The 27,409-nt window shown below is 44.8% G+C and overlaps 1 protein-coding gene across 7 annotated transcripts in view; it reads left to right on the top strand.

The window, feature by feature from the left end:
• CNGB1 (cyclic nucleotide gated channel subunit beta 1) overlaps positions 1-27,409 on the top strand; it is a 1,007,057-nt gene that overhangs the window by 549,768 nt on the left and 429,880 nt on the right. For all 7 annotated transcript variants that reach the window (XM_069654372.1, XM_069654395.1, XM_069654388.1 and 4 more), the window contains one exon: positions 21,270-21,320. In XM_069654372.1, the coding sequence (XP_069510473.1) occupies positions 21,270-21,320 (51 nt within the window). The remainder of the gene's footprint in view (positions 1-21,269; positions 21,321-27,409) is intronic.

Here is a 27,409-nt window from a genome sequence, read left to right as displayed (position 1 = left end):
CACACCTAGTGTGAGTGTGCAGTTGGTTGACTGTTATTCCTTAACACAGCAGCAGTGGCAGGTTCACAAAGATCTCACTGGGACTTCTTTTTTCGTGGCCCGCAGACTCTTCTTAGCTACACCTCACTTGCCCCTTGCACTTGGGCATGTGCATTGCACACACATGCAGTCCAGTCAGGGTTTCTCTGTCTAGTTGCCAATGCAATCGTGAGGTTTTAATAGGACAAGCCTTACTGCGCATTGCAACCCTGTGGCTTCTCACCTTGATAAAGGGCTATTATTCTCTAAACCCTCCCATCCACGACCACCGCTTTCAGTCTCAAAGACAACCTTAACAAATAGTCTCATGCCAGGCTGTCTGAGCAGGCTGATAAGCTACCATGTCATGCTATCATGACTCGGATATCCCTACCAACCATTACTCTTTCATCCCTCGACCAGATCACGAACACACTGAACGAAAAATTTTGAAGATGCTTCAGCTATTTCAGTCTGTGATATTTCTAGATTTTTTGCATGTATTTAAATTATTTAGAGGGTGTGGATTGTGTGAGCGGGTCTTCAAGCAATTCTGAAACATCTTCTGTGTTGTCTGTCTCTTCTGGCTGACGTTGTGTGCTGTAACAATGATCCACAGTTACTTTTCATGGGTCACTGGTGACATTCCAATCAAATTCTGGCCACTGGACATATGCATCATGACTCTGAATCTTGAAAAGTCTATGCTGCGCCTCAAAATGTAGTTGTTCCCAATTGAGATCAGTTTGACAAGCAACATCTTTAGTTTGTGTTATTGTCGAGTCTTTATGCTCCTCTTCTTCCTATGCCTCTAATCAATTTTAAAAAAACGTGCTTAATTTATAGCACCCATACATAATTTGTGATATACAAGCTAAAAATGTAATGTCAATTAAATAACTTCCAAGCAACTTCTTTAAAAAAAAACCTGTTTGTTATTTACCATTGTTTTTCTACTTTGCCTTGGTACAGTCAATTTTGATTTGTTGACCAGAAGACTAACCCGAAAAAGAGCATTTTTAAAATGTGAAAAACCAAGCAATTTACTCTTCCATTTCGAGAAACATATATACATGAATACAAATAGAACCTCATTTCCGTGTGTAAACCATTAAAAGATATAAAAAACTACATGAAAAGAAAAATGTCTGATAACTGATCTTTTCCAAGATGTTATGTATACCTCTGTTTCATGTGTCTCTTCAATTGTGACTGCTTTGGTAGTACATTCCTTGTACATAATAAATTCAAATTAAATAGTTCAATAACTAAACAATTTAATGTACAAATCTTTGATCTCACAAAGTATATCTTGAGAATGTTGTTTTAATGATTGTCAACTTTACAACATCAGTTGAACTATATGGTTAATCATTGGAATACATTTTTTAATTCTATATAAGATAAAGTCGAACACTGTGTACATGTAACATTGTAAAAAGACATATTTGAAATTGTATCGGATAAGCTTCCGAGATGTCACAGGGACTTGGTGTGAGATCATCCTGCAAAACATAGTGACTAAATTGTTACTGCCTAAAGTATGTTGAATTGTAAAATTTTTGCACCCGATGAGCTTTGGGTACGCAGCGAAAGTTAATTAACAAAAACATAAACCATTCAGATAGTGAAAGGTTCCATGTAATTCATTTAAAAGTACATTTTTGTGATGGGTTACTTTTAATTTTTGTATTTGTGTGGGCGATAAACACAACAATAGCATTAAAAATTACAAAAAATCACTTATCTTAATTGTAAACAAAATAACTATCACCATAATTCAGTAAATTATCATTTCTCATACCTCATCCTCCAAACTAGTTGCAATAGAAGAATAGTACATTGTTGAAATTCCAGCATTCCCCTATATCAAAATAATTGCTATAATATGTGAAAAGCAACATATTAAAAAAAATAATCTGATGAAAAAGATGGTTGATATTGAGATACAATCCTAAATGCCAGTTTGTCTCAATAGTTAATATTATACATAACAATGATCAATATGTTTAAAGTCGAACTTCAGCATATATATATATTGTGTAGTCGCATCTGAATGATTAGTATAAAAAATTACTTGAAAGGTGAGTGAGGTTCCTGTTGACTCCAGAATAGTGGTTGATGTTGAATCTCAGTCCTTTATTCAATGCATATACCCATATCAGTGTTCAATAGAAAATGTACATTAGTATTAAAATGTAGACCACATCAAACATTCTAAAATAAGTTTACATGCATATTGCATGGCCTAACCATTTGAATATTTGACGTGTCTTTGGTTTCCTCTGTGTTAACTTCCATCAGTATAGTCTATGTAAAGACGGACATGGTAATTACCAAAATAACCTATTTTCAGAGTGTGCTCTGTAAAGGTTTTTAGAAAGGCTCCAGAAGCACTTAACTATTTGTGTATGCTTAATGTAGGGCTAGACAAAGTAGTCTAAAGTGAAAAATGTATAAACCACTGTGCATTGTGCTGCAAAGGAAACTTGTGTAATAAAATATAGATTGAAATATTCCCCAAAAACTCAAAACCTTTCATCATGTTACCTTTGACCACACTATTTCAATAGATTGAGTAATAATTTAGAATACATATGTATACAGACCAATTGAGTAAATAGGAACATACAGAAATATTTCAACATCCACTACTCACCTGGGTTAGCGTGTGTTGAAATTCAGTTAGAACTGCTTTGGGGTGTAATTTGCAAAGGAGTCTAGGGTGACACGTTTTAGTGTACTTTGATGATTCGTACATATCTTCTGAGAAGTGCATGCTGCAGACGCGGAATAGATTGCCCCTCACATTATCCAAGACATCCTTGTCACTGCTTTCAATCTCAGACACTGGAAATCTGCAGTTCAACAGCCATGTTCTTATTAAATTGAAATCCTTTGGCAAAACATGCATCACTGTACTGTGAGTTTTGACATGACTGATATTAGGGCAACCACAAACGATACATTAAGGCATTGTTTGATTGTCAAGAAGATCTATAAAAAATATAAATACACTTTACAATTAATTCCGTATCACAGTGAGTAAATCAACCATCACATATCTTTGATAATAAACTTTTTTAGATCTAAAAAAATGCCCTGTAACTGGGTCTAACCAGCACAACGTTGAAATGACTCAAATATCATTGGTCTACCACAAGCAGACTCATACATACTTACAGACTCATACATTGAACACACTTTGAGCCACCTAAAGAAAGAATGCATTTAAGACATGGATTATGAAACATTACATTTGGAAACACTACTCTGTAATGTTGTGTGCTAATTCCAGAAATAAAAATACATAGAACGATTGATAATGGTGAAGTCTTTGAGATAAATTAAAATGTGAATACAGTGTACGTTGAGTACAAAGAAATAGAAAGTTGCAGAGCTAAAAACTATGACACTCCAGAGACTAATAGTTGACTAACCATTACTTCGAAGAACAGATGAGCCGATTTAGAAAGCAAGGTAAAAAGTGGATAGATGACGATATCGGTTGTAGATTGCAGAGATGTTTTCTTGGTCACTTTCAAGGTGTTTATAAAGGCTTATAAAAGTGGGTCTGTATGTGAACGTCTGACAGGTTTGTTCACACCCACCCAGCTTCTATGTGAATGTTTGACGTCCTCAAACTGTCATTGATATGGGAGCAGGGGTGGATATGGATGAGGGGAGCATAATAGGCCCACAACATAGTCAAACGACAGATACAAATGTTAATTGCAGGGATGGGGTCTTCAAAGGGGAGTATGGGGACACCAGGTCTGGGGTGGCCATGTGGACAATGGTTCCCAAGTGAAAGAACCCTTTGAGGTGTACATGGTATTTGGCACCCTGTTCATTTCCCAACCAGACTAGCCCCCTTGCGTGCGCATGGCCATAGGCGCGAACTGCTATTGATACCGGGGGGCAGATGGATGTGGACGAGGTGAGCGCAGAAGGCCCAGAGCATAGCCAGAAGACACATATACATTTTGTTTGCAGAGATGGGGTCTTCAAAGGGAGTATGGAGGCACTGGATCTGGGGTGGCCACAATGCTCCTCATCCGAAAGAACCCTTTGAGGTGTACATGGTATTCAGCACCTTGTTCGGTTCCCAACCAGAACAGCCCCATTACGAGCGCACAGCCACAGGTGTGAACTGTCATTGATACCGGAGGACAGAAGGATGTGGGTGATGGGAGTGTAATAGGCCTGCAACATAGTCAAAGGACACATACAAATGTTGATTTCATGGACAGAGTCTTTAAAGGGGAGTATGGAGACACAGGGTCTGGGGTGGCCATGTAGACAATGGTCCCCATGTGAAAGAACCCTTTGAGGTGTACATGGTATTCGGCACCTTGTCTGTTTCCCAAACAGCCCAGCACTCTTGCGAGCACACAGCCACAGATGCAAACTGGCATTGATGCCAGAGGGTGGATAGATGTGGATGGGGCAAGCACAGACAGCTCGGAACAAGCCAAAGGACACATATATATGTTCACTGCAGAAAAGATAAGCACAAGATGGCGGTACCCTACCTGTCATTTTCGTATGTGTAAATGTGAGAAAAACTAAGGTAAGATGCATTGGATTTTGTTTTAAGATCGATCGATGTATGCTCAAAAATGCATGCCCGACAGATTGGACCAATAACATTTCTGTGTGAACTTCCTGTTTAAGAGGTGCAGTGTTGTGGCACGCTGAAGTCCATAAATCATCCTGCTGTCCCCCTGGCACAGCAGGCACCTTTTAGGTGACCAATAAATAACATTTCTGGGCACTTGAAAGTTTTATATAAGACGAAGCAGGCGAGAGACCTCAATTGTATTCCCCTACATGCAGCCCTCATCATTCGAGAACAGTGGCACAAGTGGTATGTGCTTGCACTTGCAATGCAGGCATCCCGGGTTCTATCCCATGTTTGGAACATCCTTGGAATTCTTACATGAAGAAAATGCTAATCACTAAAATTAATTGACCACTCCGGGATCTGCTTCATAGTCCGCAGTTTTGAAACAGTGCCACTTTTGGGAAGCTAAAATCGGTGATTGTTTTCTGGACATTTCAAAACTTGCTTTCTGGGCACGCACGTCCTTCATCCCGAATCTCGGTACATAATATGATAAAGCAACGCAGCATAAGTGGCTTCTTAGCTCCCGAAAGCCCTGCGCCTTCTGATAATTCCAGGATGAATCGTGCCCCCGCACACCTACAGCTGGCCCTGGGGATCGAAGATATCATTGTTGAACCCCCCAACTGGCTCTGGTGTACGCGTTGACGCTGGTAAGGCCAGTGTCTGTGGAAGAGGATGATAGAGGATGCTACCAACAGAAATTAATTATATGCAAGGTTAGGCGAAACACCACAGGTAGACGGGTCAAATGGGAGATGGCGAATAAGCCTAGATGCAGGATTATTAAAAGAGTAAGCACACTGAAACACACTGTGGAATTGCACAGTGGGCAATAGCACCCACAAGCAGCACCTGGTGTAAGCCAGTATGATGGCAAGATGCAACGGCGCATTCGCAATTATCTGAGACCCACAAGAGAAGGTCATGGGATTTTGGGTTGGTCACTGACGAAGACGATGATAGTTGTTTCTCGGCAGCAGACAGGCGAACTACAAGGGTTCGATGGATCCCGATAGCGGTTAAGATATGGTAAGTTTGGATGATGCAGAGATTCAGTTCTTACTGGGTCATCTAAATGGATTGTGAAATAAGCATTCGTATTCTTAGTCTCATGATAATGTTGGGATGTAGGTGGTAAAGGAGCACTCATTATCCCCGGGGCAACTGGAGCGAGGTAGGGCAAGGCATTATGTTGCAGTTCCTTGATGGCCAAACTAGGCTGGTGCCCAGAGCATAGAGATAGAAAGTTTGAAGGTAATGTGATATGAGACTGTGCAGCGTAATCCCCGACGTGGGCATGTTGCACAGGGCTGATAACCAGCAGTTGAGGCTGAGTGGAAGGCGGGGTGTACAAAGCTTTCGCACTACTGAGTTAGCTGTGTTTCATTAAACCATAGAATGCACCTGCCGCATAGGGGTCCATTGAGCGCTCGGAGTCCAAGGGGAGTAATATGGCAGTTAGGTGTCATGGGCAATAAGTGAGGTGCCTCGGAGCCGTACGGCCAGAGTTTGGACAGCAATAGAAGAAGAACTAGTTTGTGTTGAAGGTAACAGGCCACAGTCTACTAAGAGAAAAAGGTAACATCTCGAAAACCAGGGGCACGAAGAGTGCATGGTTACAGCAGCGGTTGTTTATTTGAGATGGGTAAGTGAAAGGTAGCTGGAAAGGCGCATATGCTGGATTGGTAGAAATCAATCCGCAGTGGGAAGAGTAGCAAGAGAAGCCAGAGGGTTATGCGACAAGATATGTAATTAACGATTGCACAAGGTTCAACCACAAGCATAACCTGGCCATAGCCCAGCGGAGAAGAATTGAATGGACGGAACAGTAGTTTTCATCGCAATGGTGGTGTGCTAGTGACTTCTATTAAAAGCATGCTTTGAGAGAATTGGGGGAGGGGTCACCCCATCCAGGGTAAGGGCCCCACTGTGGCCAATCGCAAGGGTGCTTAAATAAAATGAGTGAGTTTGACTTCCCAAAACATGAACATTGCTCCTTCCAGCACATAACAACCCGCAAGGGCAGGACAATCCCTGATACATACATGGCCAGGGAGTCAAAATCTGGTCTAAATTGGATTGGACATGGTAGAATAGCACTGAGTAACCCTGACCTGTTCCAGCCAAATGGAGTTCACTGTTCTAGGGCAGGCATGGACATAGTCGCCGTTAACATTCTGAGGCCTTGGCAGCTTAAGAGTGTGCATAATATGGCCGCGGACCCACTCAAGTGTGGCAGCATGGGCCAGGGCAGAGCTAGCCCACCTGCAAATAAGTGACTGCCATCCAAGAAACGAAGCAAATAATAAGACTAATGGAAGACCAGGTCCGCTTGCTGAACGCTAAAGGGGACCTGGGCGAGAAAACCATTTATAAACCGTTGATAAAGATACCGATATGGACTGAATCCGAGCTCTGGGATGTAATTCTAATTGGCTGGCAGAATGTGGGCTTACGCTCCCTGAACACGTGGTGCCCAAAAACACCTACATTCTGAACTTGCATATTTTGTATTGTAATAATAAAGCATGCAGCCTAATCTTTCTATCTAAGTACAGTGTTTATGGTTTCATTTTATATAGACGCACTATACATCAGCTTAATCAAAATGGAAAAATCACAACATATTATATTATCCGGTTGTAATTGATATGATATGATAAGATATGATAGTTTATTTATATAGCGCCTATACACAATAGGGGTCATTACGAGATTCGCAGTCAAAATTAGTTTTTACCAGCATGGAGGCAATACCTGGTCCAGGTAGCACTGACGCGCTAACAGCGAACGAATACGAGTATGCATGCACGCGTGTAGCGGCATGCTGGTATCGACATCACCAGCATGCCGCAAAAGTCCCAAAAACATCCCTTAGTGGCACCATGGAAAGCGCTGACACCTCTTCGGCCTCCATCCACCCCTAAATAACGGGTCCGGCATTACCGGGCCCAGCATTACCGGGCCCGCTAATACCGGAACCGGAAGTAACGTCATGGCGCCGGAACGGGAAATGGCACGGCGGCCATCTTGAAAAACACAATCCATTGCCATCCTCGAGCTACAGGACCTGGAGCCTCACACCACCAGTCACATCAGCATCTACACCACCAGCACTATGCCAAAGGCCATAAAGAAAGGGGCATCCCGGCAGCGGAAGGAGCGGTTCTCCGAGGATGAACTCAACATGTTGGCCGACACTCTGGCAGAGACTGCAGACGTGGACTTTGCCTCAGACCTCAAGAGAGCTGCACAGCTCAAAAGGAAAGAGGTATGGGAGCCAGTGGCCCAGAAAGTCAGTGCGGTTGGCACCACCCCCCACACTGTAAAGGACGTTAAAAAACGCTGGGACGACCTGCGCACTCGGAGTGCGCAATATCTTGTCTGCTAATGTGGGCCAGGGTCTGGCTACTGGTGGTGGGTCCAACTCACCCATTAAACTCAGCCACTGGGAAGAAACCTGCGTCAGCACCATTGGAATGGAGTCCTTAGAAGGAGTGAGAGATTTGGAACGTGGAGCGTCATCATCAGCAGATGGAGATGAGTGTCCAAAGAAAACACTGTAATGCAAAGTATGATGATGGTCCACCAATGTGACCGTGCCATGAGGCAAGGCATGGGCCATCACACACACATGGACACATCCCTGCCTAGGTGCTGTCCCCAGCACCGTCACATTCACATGCGTGCAGCATGCCAATGCCATACCTGACACACACACCACAAACAGGGAAACGGCATGGGTCACACTGCACGCAGTCCACAACACAAAGGCATGTCACACAGCATACACCACCTCACACATGTGTGAACCTAACTTATGCCTGAATAACCCCACCATATGGCAAGCAACCTGTATGCCACAACTGTAAGACAGCAAGTCATCAAATGTGTACAACTGCACTAATACCATTGTATGCATGATGCATGTACAACCATCACTGATGCTGTCCCTCTTTCGGTCCCCCACAGGCCATGATACAGACAGCGATGCACAGAAATCTGCAGCACAGGCCACCACTCCATCAAAGAGGGCCAGGTCCAGGAAAGACACCAACAGGCCTTCCACGTCCAAGGGTACAGGGAAGGCACATCAGCCACCGAGGGAAAAGGCAACACAGGATGGCAGGGAACAGGGGCGTCAAAGGACAGCCACTACACCAACAGTGGCAACACCTGTGGAATCCACTGCAGTTGAGCCAGTGGCAGATGGGACCCTGTCTGCAGCTAACAGCTCGGTAGGGGAGGCAGCTGCCACAGCGCCACAGAGTGGCAATGAAGATCCATCCCAAGGTGAGGTATGTGTCCCTGAGGAGGACAACCGCTCACTGGAAGTTGGTGGCACACCCAGCCCCGCCCAAACACCCCAGTACACCCCAATCAGCACACCGGATGGCACCTTGCACGTCCAGTCTGGAGGAGAGGCAGAACCAGAGGCCTGGAGCCCCACAGAGGACCCACCTGAATTGGGCCCCTTGCTACACGTACCATCCTCCTCCACACGTGTCCGGGACAGGGAGTTCAGGATGGCACAAATGGAGGTGCGGCAGCAGGAGCTGACAGGGCTTGTAAAACAATATGTCTCTGATGGTGACGTGACGAGGAAGGAGGCCCGAGAGAACACTGAGGCCGTGAAAGGGGCCATAGAGTCGAGCACCTTAAAGATCTGTGAAGAGCTGTCGGCAGTGAGGCACGTCCTTGACAGGATTGCGGATGCCTTGGAGGCTCAGCGTCCTGCCACAGCAGTAGAGCATGCGCCCACAGGGTCATCGTCAAGCTCCACACAGACAAGCCCCCTGCGCAGGTTTGTGCGGATCATGCGGCGCCCAACATGCCACCCCCGGAGTCCGACACGGGACATTAGTAGCAGGGTCAGCCTACATGTGCAGACTTATGCAGACTCTAGTGGCGTAACATTGCACGCCATGTGTGGGGGTGTTGTGGGGGGAGGGGCAGGGGGTGTGTGGGGGAGTTGTGGAGAGAGGGGGAGGTGGGAGTGGGTATGTGTGAGGTGGAGGGTATGAGCACTTTTTACTTATTTCCTGTTAAATACACCCTTTGTGTACCAAAAATTCACATGACTGGACATTCCTTATTCTGTATGTGTGCTTTATTGGTTTACAGTGCATAGTGTCCATGTACCCCCACACCAAGTGCCCTGAGTCCCACATTCATGGCACCCTCTGCATCCATGTGTCTTAGAAATATTGGCCTATCACAGACTGGCGCACAGCACGTCCCTCCGGTGCATTGCCACCTGGATGATGTGCAACCCCATCTTCTTCATCTTCTTCATCCTCACCTGGTGGTTGCTGTTCAATGTCAGGGGGCAGAGGCACGTTCCGTTGGATGCACATGTGCAGCATGACACATGCCATGATGATCTTGACCACCTTCTCATGCCTGTCCAGGAGTGCCCCAACCGACTTGCTAAGGCAACGAAAACGTGCCTTCAACAGGCCAAAGGTCTGCTCAATCACCACACGGGTACGGGGATGGGCACGATTGTAGTCCTCTTCGTGCATGTTCTGCAGGTTCCGGACAGGGGTGACGAGCCACGGCTTCAAGGGATAGCCACTATCACCTGCATGGGTGCAAAATAAGGTATGTGTAAGTCAATTCCTGAAAGACACCTATACTTATCACACATGCCTGCAGATATTTGTTGTTCACATGCACATGTCCCTGGATGTATGCACACATTTTACCTTGCCACAATGTGTGCTGTCCCATGGTCTAATGGTGTGGGTTGCGTCCTCCAGATGATACAGGGTATCCACTCCCTTGCTGGTGTTCATGCACTGTGGATGCATACCGCTGTGTTTGGTATCATAGTGTGATGTGCAGTGATTAGTATGATTTTCTTACTAGCAGCATTGGCACAAGTCTCGGCATGATTTCTCATTCAGCGCTTATTATTCCCATGTTGACATGCAGCGCTACTGTGGTGGTGGCCCAGTGACAAGCAGTGTATTCCCTTGGAGGGATTGATTTGTGCACAGTCATGGATGCTTGTCCTGTGTTGTGTTTTGCTGCAGACATTTATATTGTGCATACTCAAAGAATGTTGCTGGATTGTGTCACAGAGGGTGAGGTCTGATGATGTGCAGTGGACGTGTTGTGGGATGTGGGCTGGTTGAAAGTCAGGCATATTGTCATTGGTGTACAGCTTACGTCATTACTAGGGGGTTTGGTTGTCATGTTCAGTTTGGGATGCTTTCGGGCACAGTGTTTTGCAGTATGGACATTGTGCAGTCACCACAACAATGACACCAGGGTGGTGTGTGCATCTCTCCCCCCATTACACTGCCATGTGCCTGTCATGCAACTTACCAAGCAGCCAGGCACGTCGTCCTGCTTGTCGCTCCATGTAGCGTGGTAGCGTGGAGTTCCGCAGGACCATTGAGTCATTAGTTGATCCGGTAAATCGGGCACAACAATGTGTGATGATCTTGCTGGAGTCACATACCATCTGTATATTGATGGAGTGATATAGCTTACGATTGCGGTACACCACCTCCGTGGCATGCAGCACCACCAATTTCACATGTGTGCAGTCAAGAGCACCAATACAATTTGGCATGCCTGCCAGTGCATGGAAGCCAACTTTCATGTCAAAGATCTCCTGGGCAGTCCGTGGTAGGGATATGTAGTTGCTTGAGAGCTTCAGGAGGGCATCCAGCACTTGGTTCAGCATGCGTGAAAATAAGGGTTGTGATATGCCATGCATCTGTCCCACTGCGTGCTTGTAGGTGCCTGTGGCCAGGAAGTGGAGCACAGACACTACCTTCAGTAGAGGCGGATGGCGGTGCGGATTTCAATCAGGCTGACAATGTCGTCATGTATCATGTCCACAGTTGTGGTGATGGTGTCCCGGTCCAGGCGGTACAGGGTGTGGATCTGCTCAGGGGTTAGGTTGAATGGACTGGCTCTGATGCGAGGGATTGGGGGCTGCCTGCGTGGTACCACTGGCTGCACTGGTGGGGCTTGCTGGGCCTGTCTCACCCTCCTTCTCTTCCTCCGTCTCCTCTGCGCCTTGAAACACTTGTGTATAGGCGCGTTATAAATGCCATATCATATCATATCTGTGGTGCCTGTTGTTGTTGTTGCTGGTGTAGCAATGCAAGCATGTCCTCCAGCCCCAATATTGCAAATGCAAGTGGAATCATTTTGGTGTGGAAAGGGGGGTGGTGCGTGGGTGTGCTCCTTTTGCGCTGGGCCAGACTCCATTGCCTCCACCTGTGCTGATTGTGTGCACCTGTGGCAGTTGGAAACACTGCACATTGCTGTTTGCGGATGATTTGCGATGCCGGTGATGCCGGCATCCCGGTATCCCTTATTACCACCTTCATGATGCCGGTATTTGCATGTCCTCATTACTTGTGATGTCCTCCTGTTAGCGCCATCCAGGTATTGCCGGCCCAAAGGGCCGCGTGCCCGCACGCATGCCAGTACGGGGGTGCACGGTCTCAGCAGTGGCGCTGATACCGGGTTGTTGACTCGTAATAGGCCAGAGCGGTATGCTGTGCCGGTATTCCCTTACCGGCATTGTTTTTCCATTACCGCGAATCTCGTAGTGTGGCCCAATGGGCCAACGAATTTGGAGGTAGCCATGCCTGTAATACAGCAGGCTACATCCAAACTTGCGAAAAAATCCGGCACCCATGAATGCGCAATTACCAGGTCATTCCGAGTTTGGCGGACCCAGTAATTGCCCATTCGCGGGTGCCGGTGATAAGGGACTCCCCATCCCCACTCGGCCCCCATTATTAACGGTACCGTTGCTACCATCAAGTTCTGCTCGTGGGTGCCAGTACAGCCACCCGGTAAAACCTAGTGGCAGCAAGGGCACCCGCAAGCAGACCTCGTAATGAGGCGGTAGGGGGTCAACGGGGCCGGCAGCTCTACCGGCGCCATTAACCCCCTACCGCCTTCCTCTTAATGAGGCCCCATGTGTTTCAAAGCGCTTCAAGGCAAGGGAGGGAACAAGGGAAAATACAATGACATTCTTACAGGCCATGAACAGTAAGGATGTGAAATTAACTATCCTACTTGGCCTGACAACATTTCAGATAGTGCAAGTGCTAAGACATAGATAAGGAAGGGAGGGTGCGAGTGGGAAGGAAATGGAAACAGACAGGCGACTACCATACTAGGCCTCACAACATTTCTGGTAGAGCCAGAGAAAAACAAAAGGTGAGGGAGAGGGGTGCAGAAAGGGAGGGGAGGAACAAAGCAAGCAACTATCGTACTAGGCCTAACGACATTTCAGATAGTGCTGGAGGGGGTGGGGGGAACAAGTAAGGGGATGGAGGAGGAGAAATACAAGGTGGCTATCATGCTAGGTCCAGAGACAATTCTGATAGAGTAAGTGCATAGAAGAAAGTAAGGGGAGGAGGGGAGGAGATAGGAAAAGGGAGAATGGGAGAGGAGGAGAGAACAGAGAGTAAGCAGTCAAAAAGAGTAGAGAAGCAAGAGGGGAGAGCGAATACAATTGCGAAAGTCAGTAGTAACTCATAATGTTGCAAGCCAGGATACAAGATGAAGATGGAAACAGCATGATTCAGGGCCACCATGAGTGCAAGATGGAAAGGAAGTCCAGCATGAGAGTTGGGAAAGGGTGACGCACCGTGAAACAATAAAGTCCACAAAGGTCAAGTCCAACATTGGCCACAAGACGGTGATGGTCAAATCAGAATGTATCAGGACAGACTCCTGCAGAAGTAGGCAGGAGGGGGAGGGTGGGGGAGCAGGGTAGAAGAATCAAGCAGAACAGGTAACACTTGTGTGCTAGAGATCTGTCTCCAAGTGCAAACAAGCCCGTCCCGCCCTCATGTTTGAGCCCTGACTCAATGGCCATTGGTAGTAACAATTCCCTGCTTAGCCTTTACTATTCTCTGTAACAAGAGGGCCAATTCAAGCCTAAAAATGGAACAGAGAGGAAAGCGAAGGGAAACTTGACACTACAAAAGTGACTAGTGACTTAAGTGACTAACGCACAATTCTATTTGACTGATTTAGTCAACATGAGTGGCACTCCGATATTACTTTGTGTGGACGGCTCAGAATCGAGCAATCTTACATCGACCCCTCAAGTAATTGAAGTATTGGGCAATTTTCAAAATTCATCAATTACATTAACTCTAAACACAGTAATCAAAATCTGCTGGGTTATTTGAGAACTGCAGCAAGAACAATGCAAACACTGCATAAAATTGTCAAGTGCTCCAGCTCCACCTAAAAACAATGGTGAACACCAGAGGCTCTCTAGTATAGAAGTGGCAAGTATGTTACAACCAGCTAGGTCTGACAGAAATTGACGCAATCAGATATAATGTCATCACAAGAGCAGCCCATCCTGGGTAATCCTGAAATGGCCACCACAGATGCAGAGAATGCGCGCAAAGTGCACATAAGGAAATACATCAGTGAGGCGAGCTGCAAAAATGTCCAATCTGATAGGCATCGAAACGCAAGCAAATATGAACCATCAAAAGATGCACACAGGCCGCAAAAAGGGGAACTAGGGAGCACCAAAAAAAGTACAGAGGGCATCATCATTTCATTTTCCTGGTCTTGTACACTGGTTGACAATACTGGAAGTTATGGACTAATGGAGGTATCATTGAAGAAAATTAAAAACAAAAAAAGGAAACCAAAAAGGCAGGCTGCGGGCTATCTGGACAGATGGATTATCAAAAGTGCAGTGAAGCAGACGGCGGATCATCCTGTAGAGTCATCGGAACCTGTGAACGAAATCTCTGAAACTTGCGAGGAGGTTGCGAATATATCGGAGCCTGAAGAAGTGCAGTCTTTCTTTACTGCATTACCTGTATATCATGTTCTGCAGAGTGTCCCTAGTGATCCCAAAGATGGTAATTAAAGCAACAATGTGTAACTCAACAACTCTTTACCTGAAGGAGTGGCCAAACGAGGTGAAAAGGTTCTAATCGGCCAAATCATTTGAAGTTACTGCTATGTTTCCTCTAGAAGAATCAGTCTACCCGATGGTACTTATATCCTGACTCTATTGAAAGAAAAATGCTCTCTCTTTGGACCCTATCCATAAAAGACATTGACCATGTGGAATTAATAGAAGCAAGCAACAAGAAAAAATCCATTGTTCATTCACCATTCATCACATATTGTAGATAACATCCTTACCTTTGCCCCTTCTATATGCCCTACCTTATATTAACTGCAACTATAAATCAGGAAAGCTAAGGTCTAACGGCCCTATGCAAAGTAAAGCAAGTACACATATCAAAAGGCAGATCTGCTGCATCATCTTGGGGAGAAAGGTGGTATTAGATGAATCCAGCCATTGTAGAATGATGGTCCATGCAAGGAAGATTGGTCCTGGTTGCCCACTGTGCTTCAAACTAATGTAGTGGGACGTCCCAAGGGACATAATTGCCACTGTGATTACCTCTTGGAATACCAGAGGCCAATCTAGCCTTTTAAATGAATGAGAAGGTTTGATGGCCTTTAAATACTCCGATCAGGTCCTTACAAAAGAACGCTGGCTCTTAGATGGCATCTACATCATGGTTTGAAATTGTTCTTTAAAAAAGCAGTTAAAGGCACAGTGGGCAGACCCTTCAGTAGGTTTAATTACTCAGCTTTTCTTTATCAGCAATTGAAATTGAGTTGAAAGATTGCATGAACATATTGGCGGTTGTGACACAGTTTGGTTTTTCTGGGAATTTATTACTGATAAATCTACACGCCCCTCTTCAAGGAGTGCAAATGAGTAATGTAATGCATAACACTGAAATGACTATCCAAACTGCTAAAGATAGTAATGAGGATCTGGCAATATATCGGTCTGGGGGATTTAAATGCCTGGTGTTGTAGGCTGGATGATGAAAAATTAAATAAAATAGTTTGGAATATTAGTCTCCCTATAGTTTCCTTAGTGAAACTGAACAGCAGTCAGGCAGGTATCATTTGGCTACTTTTTTTTATCACAGTAAATGATGTAGCCATTGTAAATGGGAGAACAAGTGGTGACATCCCAGGGTCACTGACTTGGAGATCTGGTTCCAAAATGTTCCGTCTAGACTACTTTTCTATTTCTAGCTATCACCTCACATCAGTGGTCTCATTGACAATACATGAGACCCCCTTTAGCGATCATCCCATACTGATCTTGAGATGTAATTTTCAACACAACAAGACTCGTAAGCACATGATTGGGGAAACCCTAGTCAATAACAAGGGAAACCACATCCAATGGACCCAAAAAAATATGGAAGCATTAAATAAGCAAGTTGCAGAGTCCCTTTGAACTTTACCTTGCCTTGTAATGGTGGATAGTAGTGATGCGCTGAACAACTGGATATACGCTCTTACTTCTCATTTTGGATCGGTTGGTACATTGAATATAAACTAAGTATTACCCACCAAATCAGGGAAATAATGCGTTGATAGTTTTTCAAAAAAAGAACATTATGACAAAACATCAGGCATGCCACTAATATTTATGATTAAAATCCTGAAGAAGCTGGAACACTTATTAAATGCTATGAATCTGCCTATCATGCCTGGTTTGTCAGACATCGACAAACTATGTCATCTGCAGACTGGCAAATAATGCTTCAGGTACTAGCGTCAAATGGCAGCGGCGAATTCTGGACTATCTATGGCAATTGTACAGCCATTAAAGAAGCTGATCAAAGAAACCCAATCGATAATGTGACCATGTCCTCTTATATTAGAAAATTATGTTTCAAACACTCTGCTACAGCCCCTTGCATTATGAAGATTCAGATCCTTATAATCTGAAAGTTGATGAGACTTCTCTCATAAACAGAATAAAAAGATTGAAAGCCTCTCGAGCACCGGGCCCAGACAGCCTTTCAAATGCTAACATAAAATCCAATTACAAAGTCTGGCTACCAATACTATTATGCATCTTTAACAAAGTTCTAACAGAAGGTTGGATTTCATCTTCTTGGCAGAGATCTGTTTTGATCTCCATCTTTAAAAAGGGATATCGATCTAACCCCTTCAACTACAGACACCCAACGATGATATCCACCCTGGGGACTTAGTTTGCAATGCTCTTGCATGATGAACTGTACCAATGGACATTACTTACTCTGTCTAATGGGGCGATGAGTCTGTAATTTTTGGGCTTTGTTCTCCTGCCCTTTTTAAAGATTGGGATTAGCATCACTGTTCTCCAGGATTCTGGTATGATTATATGTGTTATACATTTTCTGTATAATGGAGTGAGCATTCTGCCCATAGCTCTGGGTTGGCTTTTAAGATTCCGTTAAGGAGACCATCTGGTCCCGGGGCTTTTGATCTTTTCCGATATTTAATTATTCTTCAAACGTCCTCATAATTGCGTAATTCTAAACACCCTGATGTCGGTATTTTTTACCTCTCCACTTGAGAAAAAGGACAAGTGGTCATCTAGAAGTAGGTTTAAATGTCTTTGCTCCACATCGTCGCACTAATGGAATTTAACTGATCCGAACTCTGGGACTAATTGCTTTTATTGATTGTGTCTCAAAAGTACAGTAAATCCTTCACTGGTAAAGAGATCAGCATCCTTTACCCTCTTTTTGAATGTGTGCAATGATTTTTTTGTACTCTGGCTAATGTGTTGTGCCCCCAGCAGTTGTATTATAAGCAGTTCCTTTCTGCTGTTCATATCACTAAGCCCTGGAGACCTTTCGATGTAAGCAGACAGAGGAAGTGGGTGGTGGTAGACTAGCCCAGAGGAGAGGTTCAAACCACAGAGGGGTCTCGCCATCTTGGATTTTGATAAGGCTCCCCAAACTTCCTGCCCCTTCCCCACTTCCTGTAGATAAGACACACTGGGTATGACAACAGCAGGCAAAGGAAACGTGCTACAGCAGTCAGGACTTGACCCCTAACAGGCTTACTGTAAACCAGTTCACTGTAGCATTTTGCCTCTATAAAGGGTTGGGGTAAACTCTCCCCTTAAGGGATTCAACTTTGGACTGCAAGACAAGAATTCTCTTGGGGATACAGTCTATTCCAAAGTCCTCTGTCATAGAGGTGACGACAGATGGCTCCAAGGAAGAAGAAAGCTCTTCTCCCTACCCACCCTACGATCACATCCGGGGTGAATCTGCTGTGTGGGCAAAGGCTACTGAAAATGAGGCATTCATACCCAGGCCCCAACCACTGGAGGTGACAGAACCCCTGAACATGCCCTCTACAAACTTTTCTGACTGGGAAGGGCAGATGAAAGGACTCACCTTGCCTTTGGGACCCCGGACTGGGGGTCTCAGTGACTGCAAAGCCTAGAAAGAACCCAAAAGACAGTACCCTCCAGACGCTTTTCATGTCGACGCAACCATGCTCAACTCACTTCGAGCCATTGCAGGACCTGCGGTGCTGCCTTTGGCACCCCAAATACTTTGAACAGTTTGCCTGGTCTTTGAGCCATCCAGGCACAGCTCGACCCTTTGATGCAGACCAATTCGACTCACCCATTCACTAGTTTGGCTCCACTGAAGAAACTAACTTGCTACATCTCACTGGCCGACTGGATCCAGCAGCAGCTTTAGCTGAGCCCAATTCGAAAGCTGACTCGACCCACTGGAAGACAGTGGATCACCCGTTTCAAATGCTGGCAACACCTACTGGAAGCATGGCCTCGACCAGTGGCCTAAGTGTACAAAAAGAAGTAGTGGAACTATGTTCCCTGCTGGCCTGCCCCTGCTCCCCATAAACCCCACCGACACACCCCCTCCGACACAAAATCCAAACCCCCAAACAAACACACCTGCTATTTATGGGAATGTTCAGTGCAGTACAATGAAGTGCAATCTTCAACTTCTTCCTAAACTTTTATTTTAAAACGAAACCATTCCAGAACAGTTTCTTTTTAAAATAAAAGTATATGAACAGTGAAACTTAAAAATAAAAAGTATAGGAGCACTGCTCCCGACCACTCCCGCCCACTTCGACCTCTGGTCTCGACCCAACTCAACCGCTGACTTGACCTTTTTGGAGCCCTCGAATCGGTCCTCTGTGAGCCCCATCTCAAAGTCCTCTCGACGCCAACCCACCATTGGTACAACACGAATAAACCATCTCGACACCGGCTCAAATGCAGTCAAACACCTAGAAGCTTGACTCAATGATGTTCAGCCCTAAAGACGAGACCCCCTGGTCCACCTTAACAGACCCTTGTGGCTTTAAAACCTGCTTTCTTTTCTTTTTGAAAGATATGTTGATAAACTTTGACAGGTTTCTGCTAGCATTTTTGCCTGGGCACCCCTGTGTACAAACAATGAGTGCACCTTTATTCTGAAATCTGTTTTCTCTGTATTTTCCCTCGGAGGAGTGGGCCATTAGTCTTTTGATTAGTTGTGCAAATTTGTGTTCGTTTTATTAAAGATCCTATTTTTGTAAAACCTAGATTGGACCTTCTTTTATTTTAGTAGCCCTCTACTATTGTTTGTGCTGCATGTGTGCCAGCTCATACCCTACCTGAAGTGTATAGCTTGCTCTCGGTCCACGTTACCACAAGAGGCGAAGAAGGCATACCTGGCAGGCTGTGCCTCTTTCACCTTTATGAATGGGCGGATTAGTAGCAGTAGTAGTGTGGGGCTGAGAAGGCACGTGATACATTACTCATCCATGTACACCTGCAGAGCAGTAATCATTCCATCACAATCTCCTCACGCACCCCGCAGTGCTACCTAGAATAGCAGTATGTGCGCTGATCACTAGACCCAGCTGATGAGGTCTGCAACATGGTGATGACGCACCGGTAGAAATGTGATCTTGGTACTTCAAGCTAGCAAGGCTGTAGCCTTGTGCTTTTCCCACGTGATGTGATGGAAAATGTTACTTCATGACTTTTTCTTTCCTCACCAAGTCACATTGGCAAACACATACACCACTCTACACAATAGCAAGACTTTAGGTAGGCGTCCAAGAGGCCGTCATTCCTTCCCAAACCTTAAACCGTTTCACTGGATACCCCTGGCACATCGTGTTAAGTGTACGGTCCTATGTTGGCCTCACAAGGCCTTCTTTCAGAAAGAGCTGATACTAGCACTGTGTCGCCATATCAGAGCTGCTAGTCAGAACCTCTTCCGGAAAATCCAAGCATGTTACATTAAGTGGGGATGTAAACAAATGATGTATTTGCCTTTCTACATTTAAACCTTCTTTTTGTTGTAATTGTTTACAATTCTTTGAATTGGGAATGAATTATTTGTAACGCTCCATTTTCAGTCCTGGTTATTATTCCCAGAATGTTGTGGCATTTAACCGTTCTAAATCCCATTAAAATGCTTTGAATGGAGACCATTTTTAATAGCAACATAGAGGAACATTACCTACAATGTTAACGATTCTTGAGCTTGAAACTGGGGGGGTGGGAAGGTGGGGCTCCTATAGAGTACATGAGAGGAGCTATCAAGACCAGGTTTGCTAGAGCTCCTGAGCACCTAGGCTTCCCTGCTGCATAGTGCGAGAACCAAACTATTTTCTGAGCTCATCTGAAACACCCCTATTCAAAAAAGTTCATCCAATCAGATTCACTAAAGGGAATTCAGGACCCTTACCCAATGGGGCAAAACTTGGAAGGGCTGCGACAGAATCAACCACTGGTACCCAAGTGTGTCTATGTTTCCAGTGGCAAAATGGAATCTAGTTGGTGGCCACTTGAATAGCGGATCCAGAAACAAATGACAGGCTGTTGCACAATAGTATCAATGGTGTGCGTGGGCACAATGTTGCTTTTGCATGTTGGTGTTAACATCTTTAGATGTGCAACTCCCCTGATGTACAGACTGATCTTGAATATAATTTGATGGTGGGGGCCTGCTGCGGCCCACAGGATTGCAGGGCCTATTAAGATGCACGCCTGGCTCTTAGTCATTGGCTTTCCCCAAACCATGTGGCAGGACAATGGCCTGCTGTCCACTCAGGTCTGGCTGGTTAAAGGCCACATTCTTTAAGAGGCCATAAATGCATCACAAGTGGATTTCGAAGTATGTATGCATATTTGATATCTCTTCTTTTAAAGGGGGGGATATGCGTTGTGTGTCTGTGTTCATATTTCGCAAGTGAAGCTCAAAGGTGGAATGCGACAATGCACAGGAATTCATGATTGATTGTGCGCTGGGCAACTAAATGCCGGATGTGGATTTGTGAAATTGTGTGGCATCTATGCGAGAATTAGTGGAGTGACACATTCACCCAATGCACAGTCATGTTTAGCTACTATTTTGCACAAATGCATGCAATTGTAAAAGTGGACAATCTTGAGAGCCCACCTTCCTACACCTGATTGACTAATTAGCCCCAGTTTTGGATATGTATGGAAACCATAGTTTCAGCAGCACACTTCATGGATTTGCACCCACAGTTGGTTATTGTTGCTAGTTCATACTATTCAAACTTCACCGCAGTGGTCCATAGTCATTGCACACATGGGCTAATCCCTGCTGGGTGCTTTTTACACACTCACCCTTTTCCTGGGCGGAAGTAATATTCACATGGAAGCCATTTTAAAACATAAAAAAGAGATGTATTTGTAGAAGGCCAGTTGGTGTGTTAACATTTATTATTGCCTGTTGCCCAGCAATCATTCTCTGATCCATTTCTTGGTGTCTTCTAGGAGGCTTGCCTGGATCCTGGAGGAAGAAGAAGAAGAGGAGGAGGAGTCAGAGTAAGTAACACAGCACTGGGATTCCTGGGCGCATCATCAGAGTGCTGTATTAATTAATGTATATAATCTGATTTATAACATCCGAGACACCAAGATACTTGCTTTAGAGTGCTTGCATATAGAGGCATAGAGGAGGGTGAAACATTCTAAAGTAAACATGAATGATTCGGCAAGGCATGGACTCACCAAAACAAGGTAGTAGCTGTCCATTGGGTGTCTAGATGGCCTATGCCGAGTGTCAGAATTGCTCTAGTGGACATAGCACGAGGAATGTGCAGGGGACGTGAAGCAAAGGGGTGAGTGAGAAGATGGTGTGAGTCTCTTCCTCAGTGCTGTGAATTGGAAGCGATTGTGATTTTTCTTCCTCTATATAAATATCATCATTCCCTCACATCATCCCCTGAGCCCCAAAGGGTTCGCCATTAAGGTGTTCCTTTATCATGGCAGCTGTGGCGGGTTCCTCTGAGTTGGAGGGCCTCAGTGTTCTAGCTGGGATGTACTGCGTGAATTGATTGGCGAGGTCCCGAGGATTGTTTCTCCAGTAGCGTTTGAGTGTTAGGCACACAATATAAGGCTGGTGAGGCGTGGTTGAATTTGCTGAAACCATAGAGCCGCCTAGTCGCCCTTTTTTGAACTAGTTGCTTTTGTTTTAGAAGGTACTTTGGGAGACCAAGGTACATGGAGATGCAACCGTCTTGTTTGCTCGAGGTAAGTGCTTGCACAAGTTCCACCTGGTGGTCTGTTGAAAGCAGGGGGAGAGCATTTTTGATTGTATGTAGTTGTTGTGGGCCCTTTTAGTTAATAAGTCAATTTGTTGCTTGCCAAACAGTCTGGTGTCACAAAGAATCCACACATTGGATCCACCCTTGACAGGATGGGGGGAGAAGGCAGTGCCAGTTGAAAGGGATGCTATAATCTTGCAATGATTCCTATGTTAAGGGTGGAAGGATTTATTTAGCACCAGATAACAGTGTGTTTCTGAGTGACGAGAGGAGAAGTGATATTTTTCCGTGTCTGTTAAGTCAGTTTGGGCCTCAAAAATGATCTGGATGTCGTCTGCATAGATATGGGAAGTGTCTGTGGAGTTGTTCACTGTATCTGCTACAGGTTTGTGTGTAAGCATTAAACATCCAAAGGGAAATCGAGGAGCCATGAGGGTCTCTGCCTTCCAAGTGTGATGGGTCTGCTGGAAAGCCTTTTAATCTTACACATATATGCCTGTTGCTAAGGAAAGACTGAAGCCAAAGGCTGACTTTGCCCCCCGCACAGCCCCGCGGGTTGCCCCTTCTGGATTCTATCTAGCAATATGTCATGGTCCACCCCATCCTATGCAGCTGATAGGTCTAGAAGGATGAGCACTACATTCATATTCCTATCTAGTATTCTCTGGCTGGAGTCCTTTCTGTCCACAAGAGTGGGTTCCTTGCTCCTGAACGGCCGAAAGCCTGACCGTCTGTCGTGGAGGTAGTTATTTCTTCGCTTTGTTCTTGAAGTGAGGGAATCATAGCTGCACAGAATGATATATATATAGCTACACAGCCACATGTGATTATGTATACCTGTTATTGATAAAAGAAACCACAAAGGGTCACAGATGTAGCAGACCATTTATCCTCAGTGTTCCTCCAACCTATAAAACTCCCTGGATGTCATAACAAGCTTATAAGCAATAGGAAATCCTAAGGAGGCCCAATAGGTTCCAATATTAATGGTCATGGTAATAACTGTGAAGATTTGAACAACTATACCTGGTGGTAAAGGACACTAAAGCTACATTTCAAATATTCATTAAGCCTCCTCCATCTGCTCTGGGGATGCTCATACTTGCTTCTGCAATAATGACCAGTGGGGAGAGATCTTCTGGATAGTCAGTACCAAAAGGCAATGGATTAGCCTCTGTCCACCTGGCCATCGAAAGATAGCACTTAGCTCAAAACTCCCAGCTGATGTTTTGAGGCATCGCAGATAGAAGTTACTACCATTGTTAAACATTTTCAGTGGTTGCAGAATTGTTTGTGCCTGAGCTGTGCTGCTACTGGAGTGAGGCAATTCTAGGCAACTTCTTCGGGGTGACATGATTGAGTGCCGACCTGAAAACATTATATTTGACCCGACTGTAAGAAAGGTGATGCTTGCATTGGCACCTGGCCTGAAGTGACAAAGATTCTTGCAACAGCCTTCTACGTGAAGAACTCTTTTCTTTGTCAAAGCCCACACCGCTCATGGCAATAATGAAGCAGCACAAAGTGTACTGTGACAAGGTCCCCTATCTGGCTTTGGTAACTGCGAAGGGATGACGCAGAATGCTGTGTGCCTGCTGAACCATTGGATGATAGCCCCGGGAAAGCTACGGGGAGGGAAACCTGTTACCCTCTCTTTGTTCAGGGGACAGTCACAGGACCCCCTGCACTGGACCCGTCCACAAATGAGGGAGCATCACAGAATGCTAAAGCGAGTGCGGTTAGGCACCATTACCTGGCTGTTGCCTGCTGGAATCCTTGCTTCGGTGACAATAGCTTTATTATTAATTCCTGGACCAATTTGCTGAACTTCGTATCAGTGCTGGTTGGGCACGCCCCTTTTCTGCCAAACCATTCAAAAGCTGCCTCCCGTGGGCTTCAGCGCGTGCGCATCACGGAGTGCTTCACCGAGGGAAGTTAGGCAGATGGGCAGTCGGGTGGCGGTGGCGACAGCGGTAGCTTTGTTAGCGTTTATTTTTGTTCCACACTTGAATACTCACGGATTACCAACTCTTAGCGATTTTTCCTTGGAGCAGACAAAATAGATTTTTTGATTTTTTTAAATTTATTTTTTCATTACTAATTTAAAATGGTATATTTCTTTGTTGTTTCATTTTCCTTGCACTGAAATGTCTTATGCTTATACACTTAAATCAGCCATGCCTAGAAAGGCACCTTTGCAAAAAAGCAATAGACACTGTTAATGTATGTATGGGTACCCAGGCCTCCCCACAGAGAACTCGAGCCTTGCAACATCTCCGTACAAAATCCCTAACGCCAGACATCAGAGGTTATTAGGCTAAATTAAAGACACCTTACAAATTAAAGTTTGATCAAACCTCTCAATCGGTTAATTGTGGTCTTCAATCTCGCAATGCTCCTCCACTGATGCAAGAACTACTAATAGATTTTACTGAAATATCGTATTACGGTATTGTGGTGGAACTCCCTCACATAGACCGGGGGAGGGGCCTCGAGAAAGAGAGATAATGTTAACTCCTCCACTGTTCATCTCATCTACTGGAAATTCAGCATCAACACACTACGACAGTTCAGGTCCACAGGGGGCTTAGAGCAATTTTATGTGTAACTCAGCCTCCATTATTATGTTCTCCTTTGCTTCTACATCAATCTCAATCTCCTATACTGCATCCAGATTCTTTGAATTCATCATCTAATTCCTCACTTTCTTAATCCTACTCCACGAAGGTCACTCTGTTTGAATCAAGGGCACCCACCCCCCATGATGGAGGTCACTTTAATGGCCATGAATACATCTTAAATGGCCTTAGCTAAATTAGATTTATTTTATTTATTTGGATTTATAAAGCACCAGCGGCCCAAGGGCATCGTGACACTGTTACAGGATACTTACCTTGAGCAGAACATACAGTTTAGATATTGAGAAAGTCCAAAAGAATTTACAAAATGAGATACAACATGCTTGTTTCAGCTAGCAAGCAGATTCGAGTCGAGCTACAATGAGGTGTTACATACAGTGGCAGCGGTACAGGCGTGTCCCCATCTAGGGTGGGTAGTGGGCTAGTGGAAGAGTTGTGTTTTGAGTGCCTGGCGGAATAAGGTGATGAAGGGCTCTTTCCTGAGGGCGGGTGGTAGCGCATTCCAGTTCTTGGGGGCTAGAACAGCAAAGCTTGAGCCTCCTGCTTTGAGTCTTTTATAAGTTGGGACCATGAGCTGGTTGCAGTGTTGGGTCAGTTTCGATCTGTTTGAGGTGGCTCTGTGGATAGCTTCTGATAGGTATGATGGGCCGTTTGGGATATGCATGCGTGTGAGATAGAAAGACATTTGAAGAGAATGCGCTCTTTCACTGGGAGCCAGTGGGCGTCTCGTCTCTCCTGGGAGATGTGCTCTCTCTTGGGAATTCTGAGGGCTGCTCTTAGTGCATTGTTTTGTGTGGTTTGTAGTTTATTAATATTTTTGGAAGATGTGCCTAGGAATAAGACGTTGCAATAGTCTAGCTTAGCTCCCACTGTGGCCGTTGCTATGGCTAAGCAGTTTTTAGAGGAGAGGTAGGGTTTGACAGCATTGATAATCTTAGTTGTTAGTGCCACAGAGGAGGCTATCGTGTTCACTTGGTGTGACATGGAGAGTGTGGAGTATTGGTATACCAATAGAGATTTGGCAGCTGTTGCAGTGGTAATGGTCGTATTGTCAATGTTGAAGGATGCGTACTTGCTATCCAGTTTGCTGAGGACTTGTTTGGGACCTACCAGTAGTAATTCTGTCTTGTCTCCATTGAGACAGAGATGGAAACATTGGATACAAAAGCGGCAGAACATTTCGGTCTATTAACCACTCTGATAACAAAAGTAACCTCTATCGAGTCATATATACTCAAAGGGGAAATGAGACCCCTGAGGTAATGAGTAATGTAAATTTGGAAACCTCGATCACGGGAGTAGCCTTTGGTGGTGATGGATCTAGAGTTACAGTCCTCTAAACTAATAACCAACTTTTGGCCAACCAAGATAATGTGATCCGTCTGATGAAATTGGCGAGATCTCACTTCTACCATCTGAACCAATTTTGAAAATTTTCGCCAAGACAAAAGGGGCATTGAAACCTACCCAAGTCGACAAAAAGACCAAAAATCAGAGATCCCTCTCGCGATCAACCCTATTTGGCTCTAGAAAATGTTTACGTACCCTCAGTACGCCCCCCAAGGAAATCAATCAAGTGAAAGGGCCAACCAAAAAAAACTGAATTTCAGCATTAAAAAAAGACAAAGCTGCTCACGATAGCTGATGACGCTGTATCTTCAAAACCTACTCCTGCCCAGTGGCAGGATCTGGAAGAAATAGATGAATTATTGCAAGATGAAGATCTTTTTAACCTCACTGTACATACAGACAGAAACGATTCAGTAGCAGAAGTGGTTGATATGAAATGTAACCAATACACTGATAATCAGGAAAAAAATAGACTGAACTGTGGTCTAGATGACGATTTACAGCCTATTTAAGTAATTCTCCATTTACAGGTAAATTCCTCACACTGGAGCAAAGAAGGAATCATTCATTAAAAAATTGCAAGAAATCAAACACTACCCATCAAGAAGGTACTACAACGATGGGACATAGTACGCGTTACATAGAAGACCATTCGAGGACTTGCAGAGACTCGGATCTAAAGGAAGGGCATAATGGTAGCAGTCGAAAGAAAACAAGACACAAGCCATTACCCTCTTTGAGTCGGTCAGGTCCACACGACTCTCGCTCCCACTCCAAAAGGCATTATAACAAATATCATAGCTTGATATTAGAGTGTAGAGGAGTAGTTTATGAAGAGTTATGAAGAGATCGAGTCTTTTGCATTTGTTCTTTGACATCCCTGGTCTAGAACAGATTCAATCATCCGACATTGCCCAGGTCGAATTCCTCAGTGACCACGACCTGGGAAAAGTAAGGCTGCTGATGCAATCCCAACTGGTTACTAAAGTATTATTGCGAGCAAGAAATTATTTCTTACAGCAGGGATTTATTTTGAGGGAGGAGATTAATCTTCAATCTCCAAATACTAGGAGCGAGAATTCCCCACCCCTACAGCACAGTGGGAAGAAGTCTTCTTGACCACTCTTGTGGATTCATTGTTCTCAGGGTCAATCTAAAAGTCCACACAAGATTAAAATGCTACCACCACCATTAAACAGCGAGTTCTCAAGTGCTCCTGGCTACCGGGTGCATTGCCACGAAGCAAGCACTATTTACAGAATTAACTCCCAATCAAAACAGAAATCCAAAGCCTAAAATGTATAACTTGGAACACCAGAGGTTTCAAACACCTATTGGTCAAGGAAAGTAACCCGTTGCGAGGTCTGGACATATCCAT

This window comes from Ambystoma mexicanum, chromosome 1p (assembly GCF_040938575.1).
Source record: "Ambystoma mexicanum isolate Mex_15411 chromosome 1p, UKY_AmexF1_1, whole genome shotgun sequence".
Lineage (NCBI taxonomy): Eukaryota > Metazoa > Chordata > Amphibia > Caudata > Ambystomatidae > Ambystoma > Ambystoma mexicanum.
The sequence above is the reverse complement of the archived record's forward strand: the minus strand, read 5'-3'. Positions and strand labels throughout refer to the sequence as shown.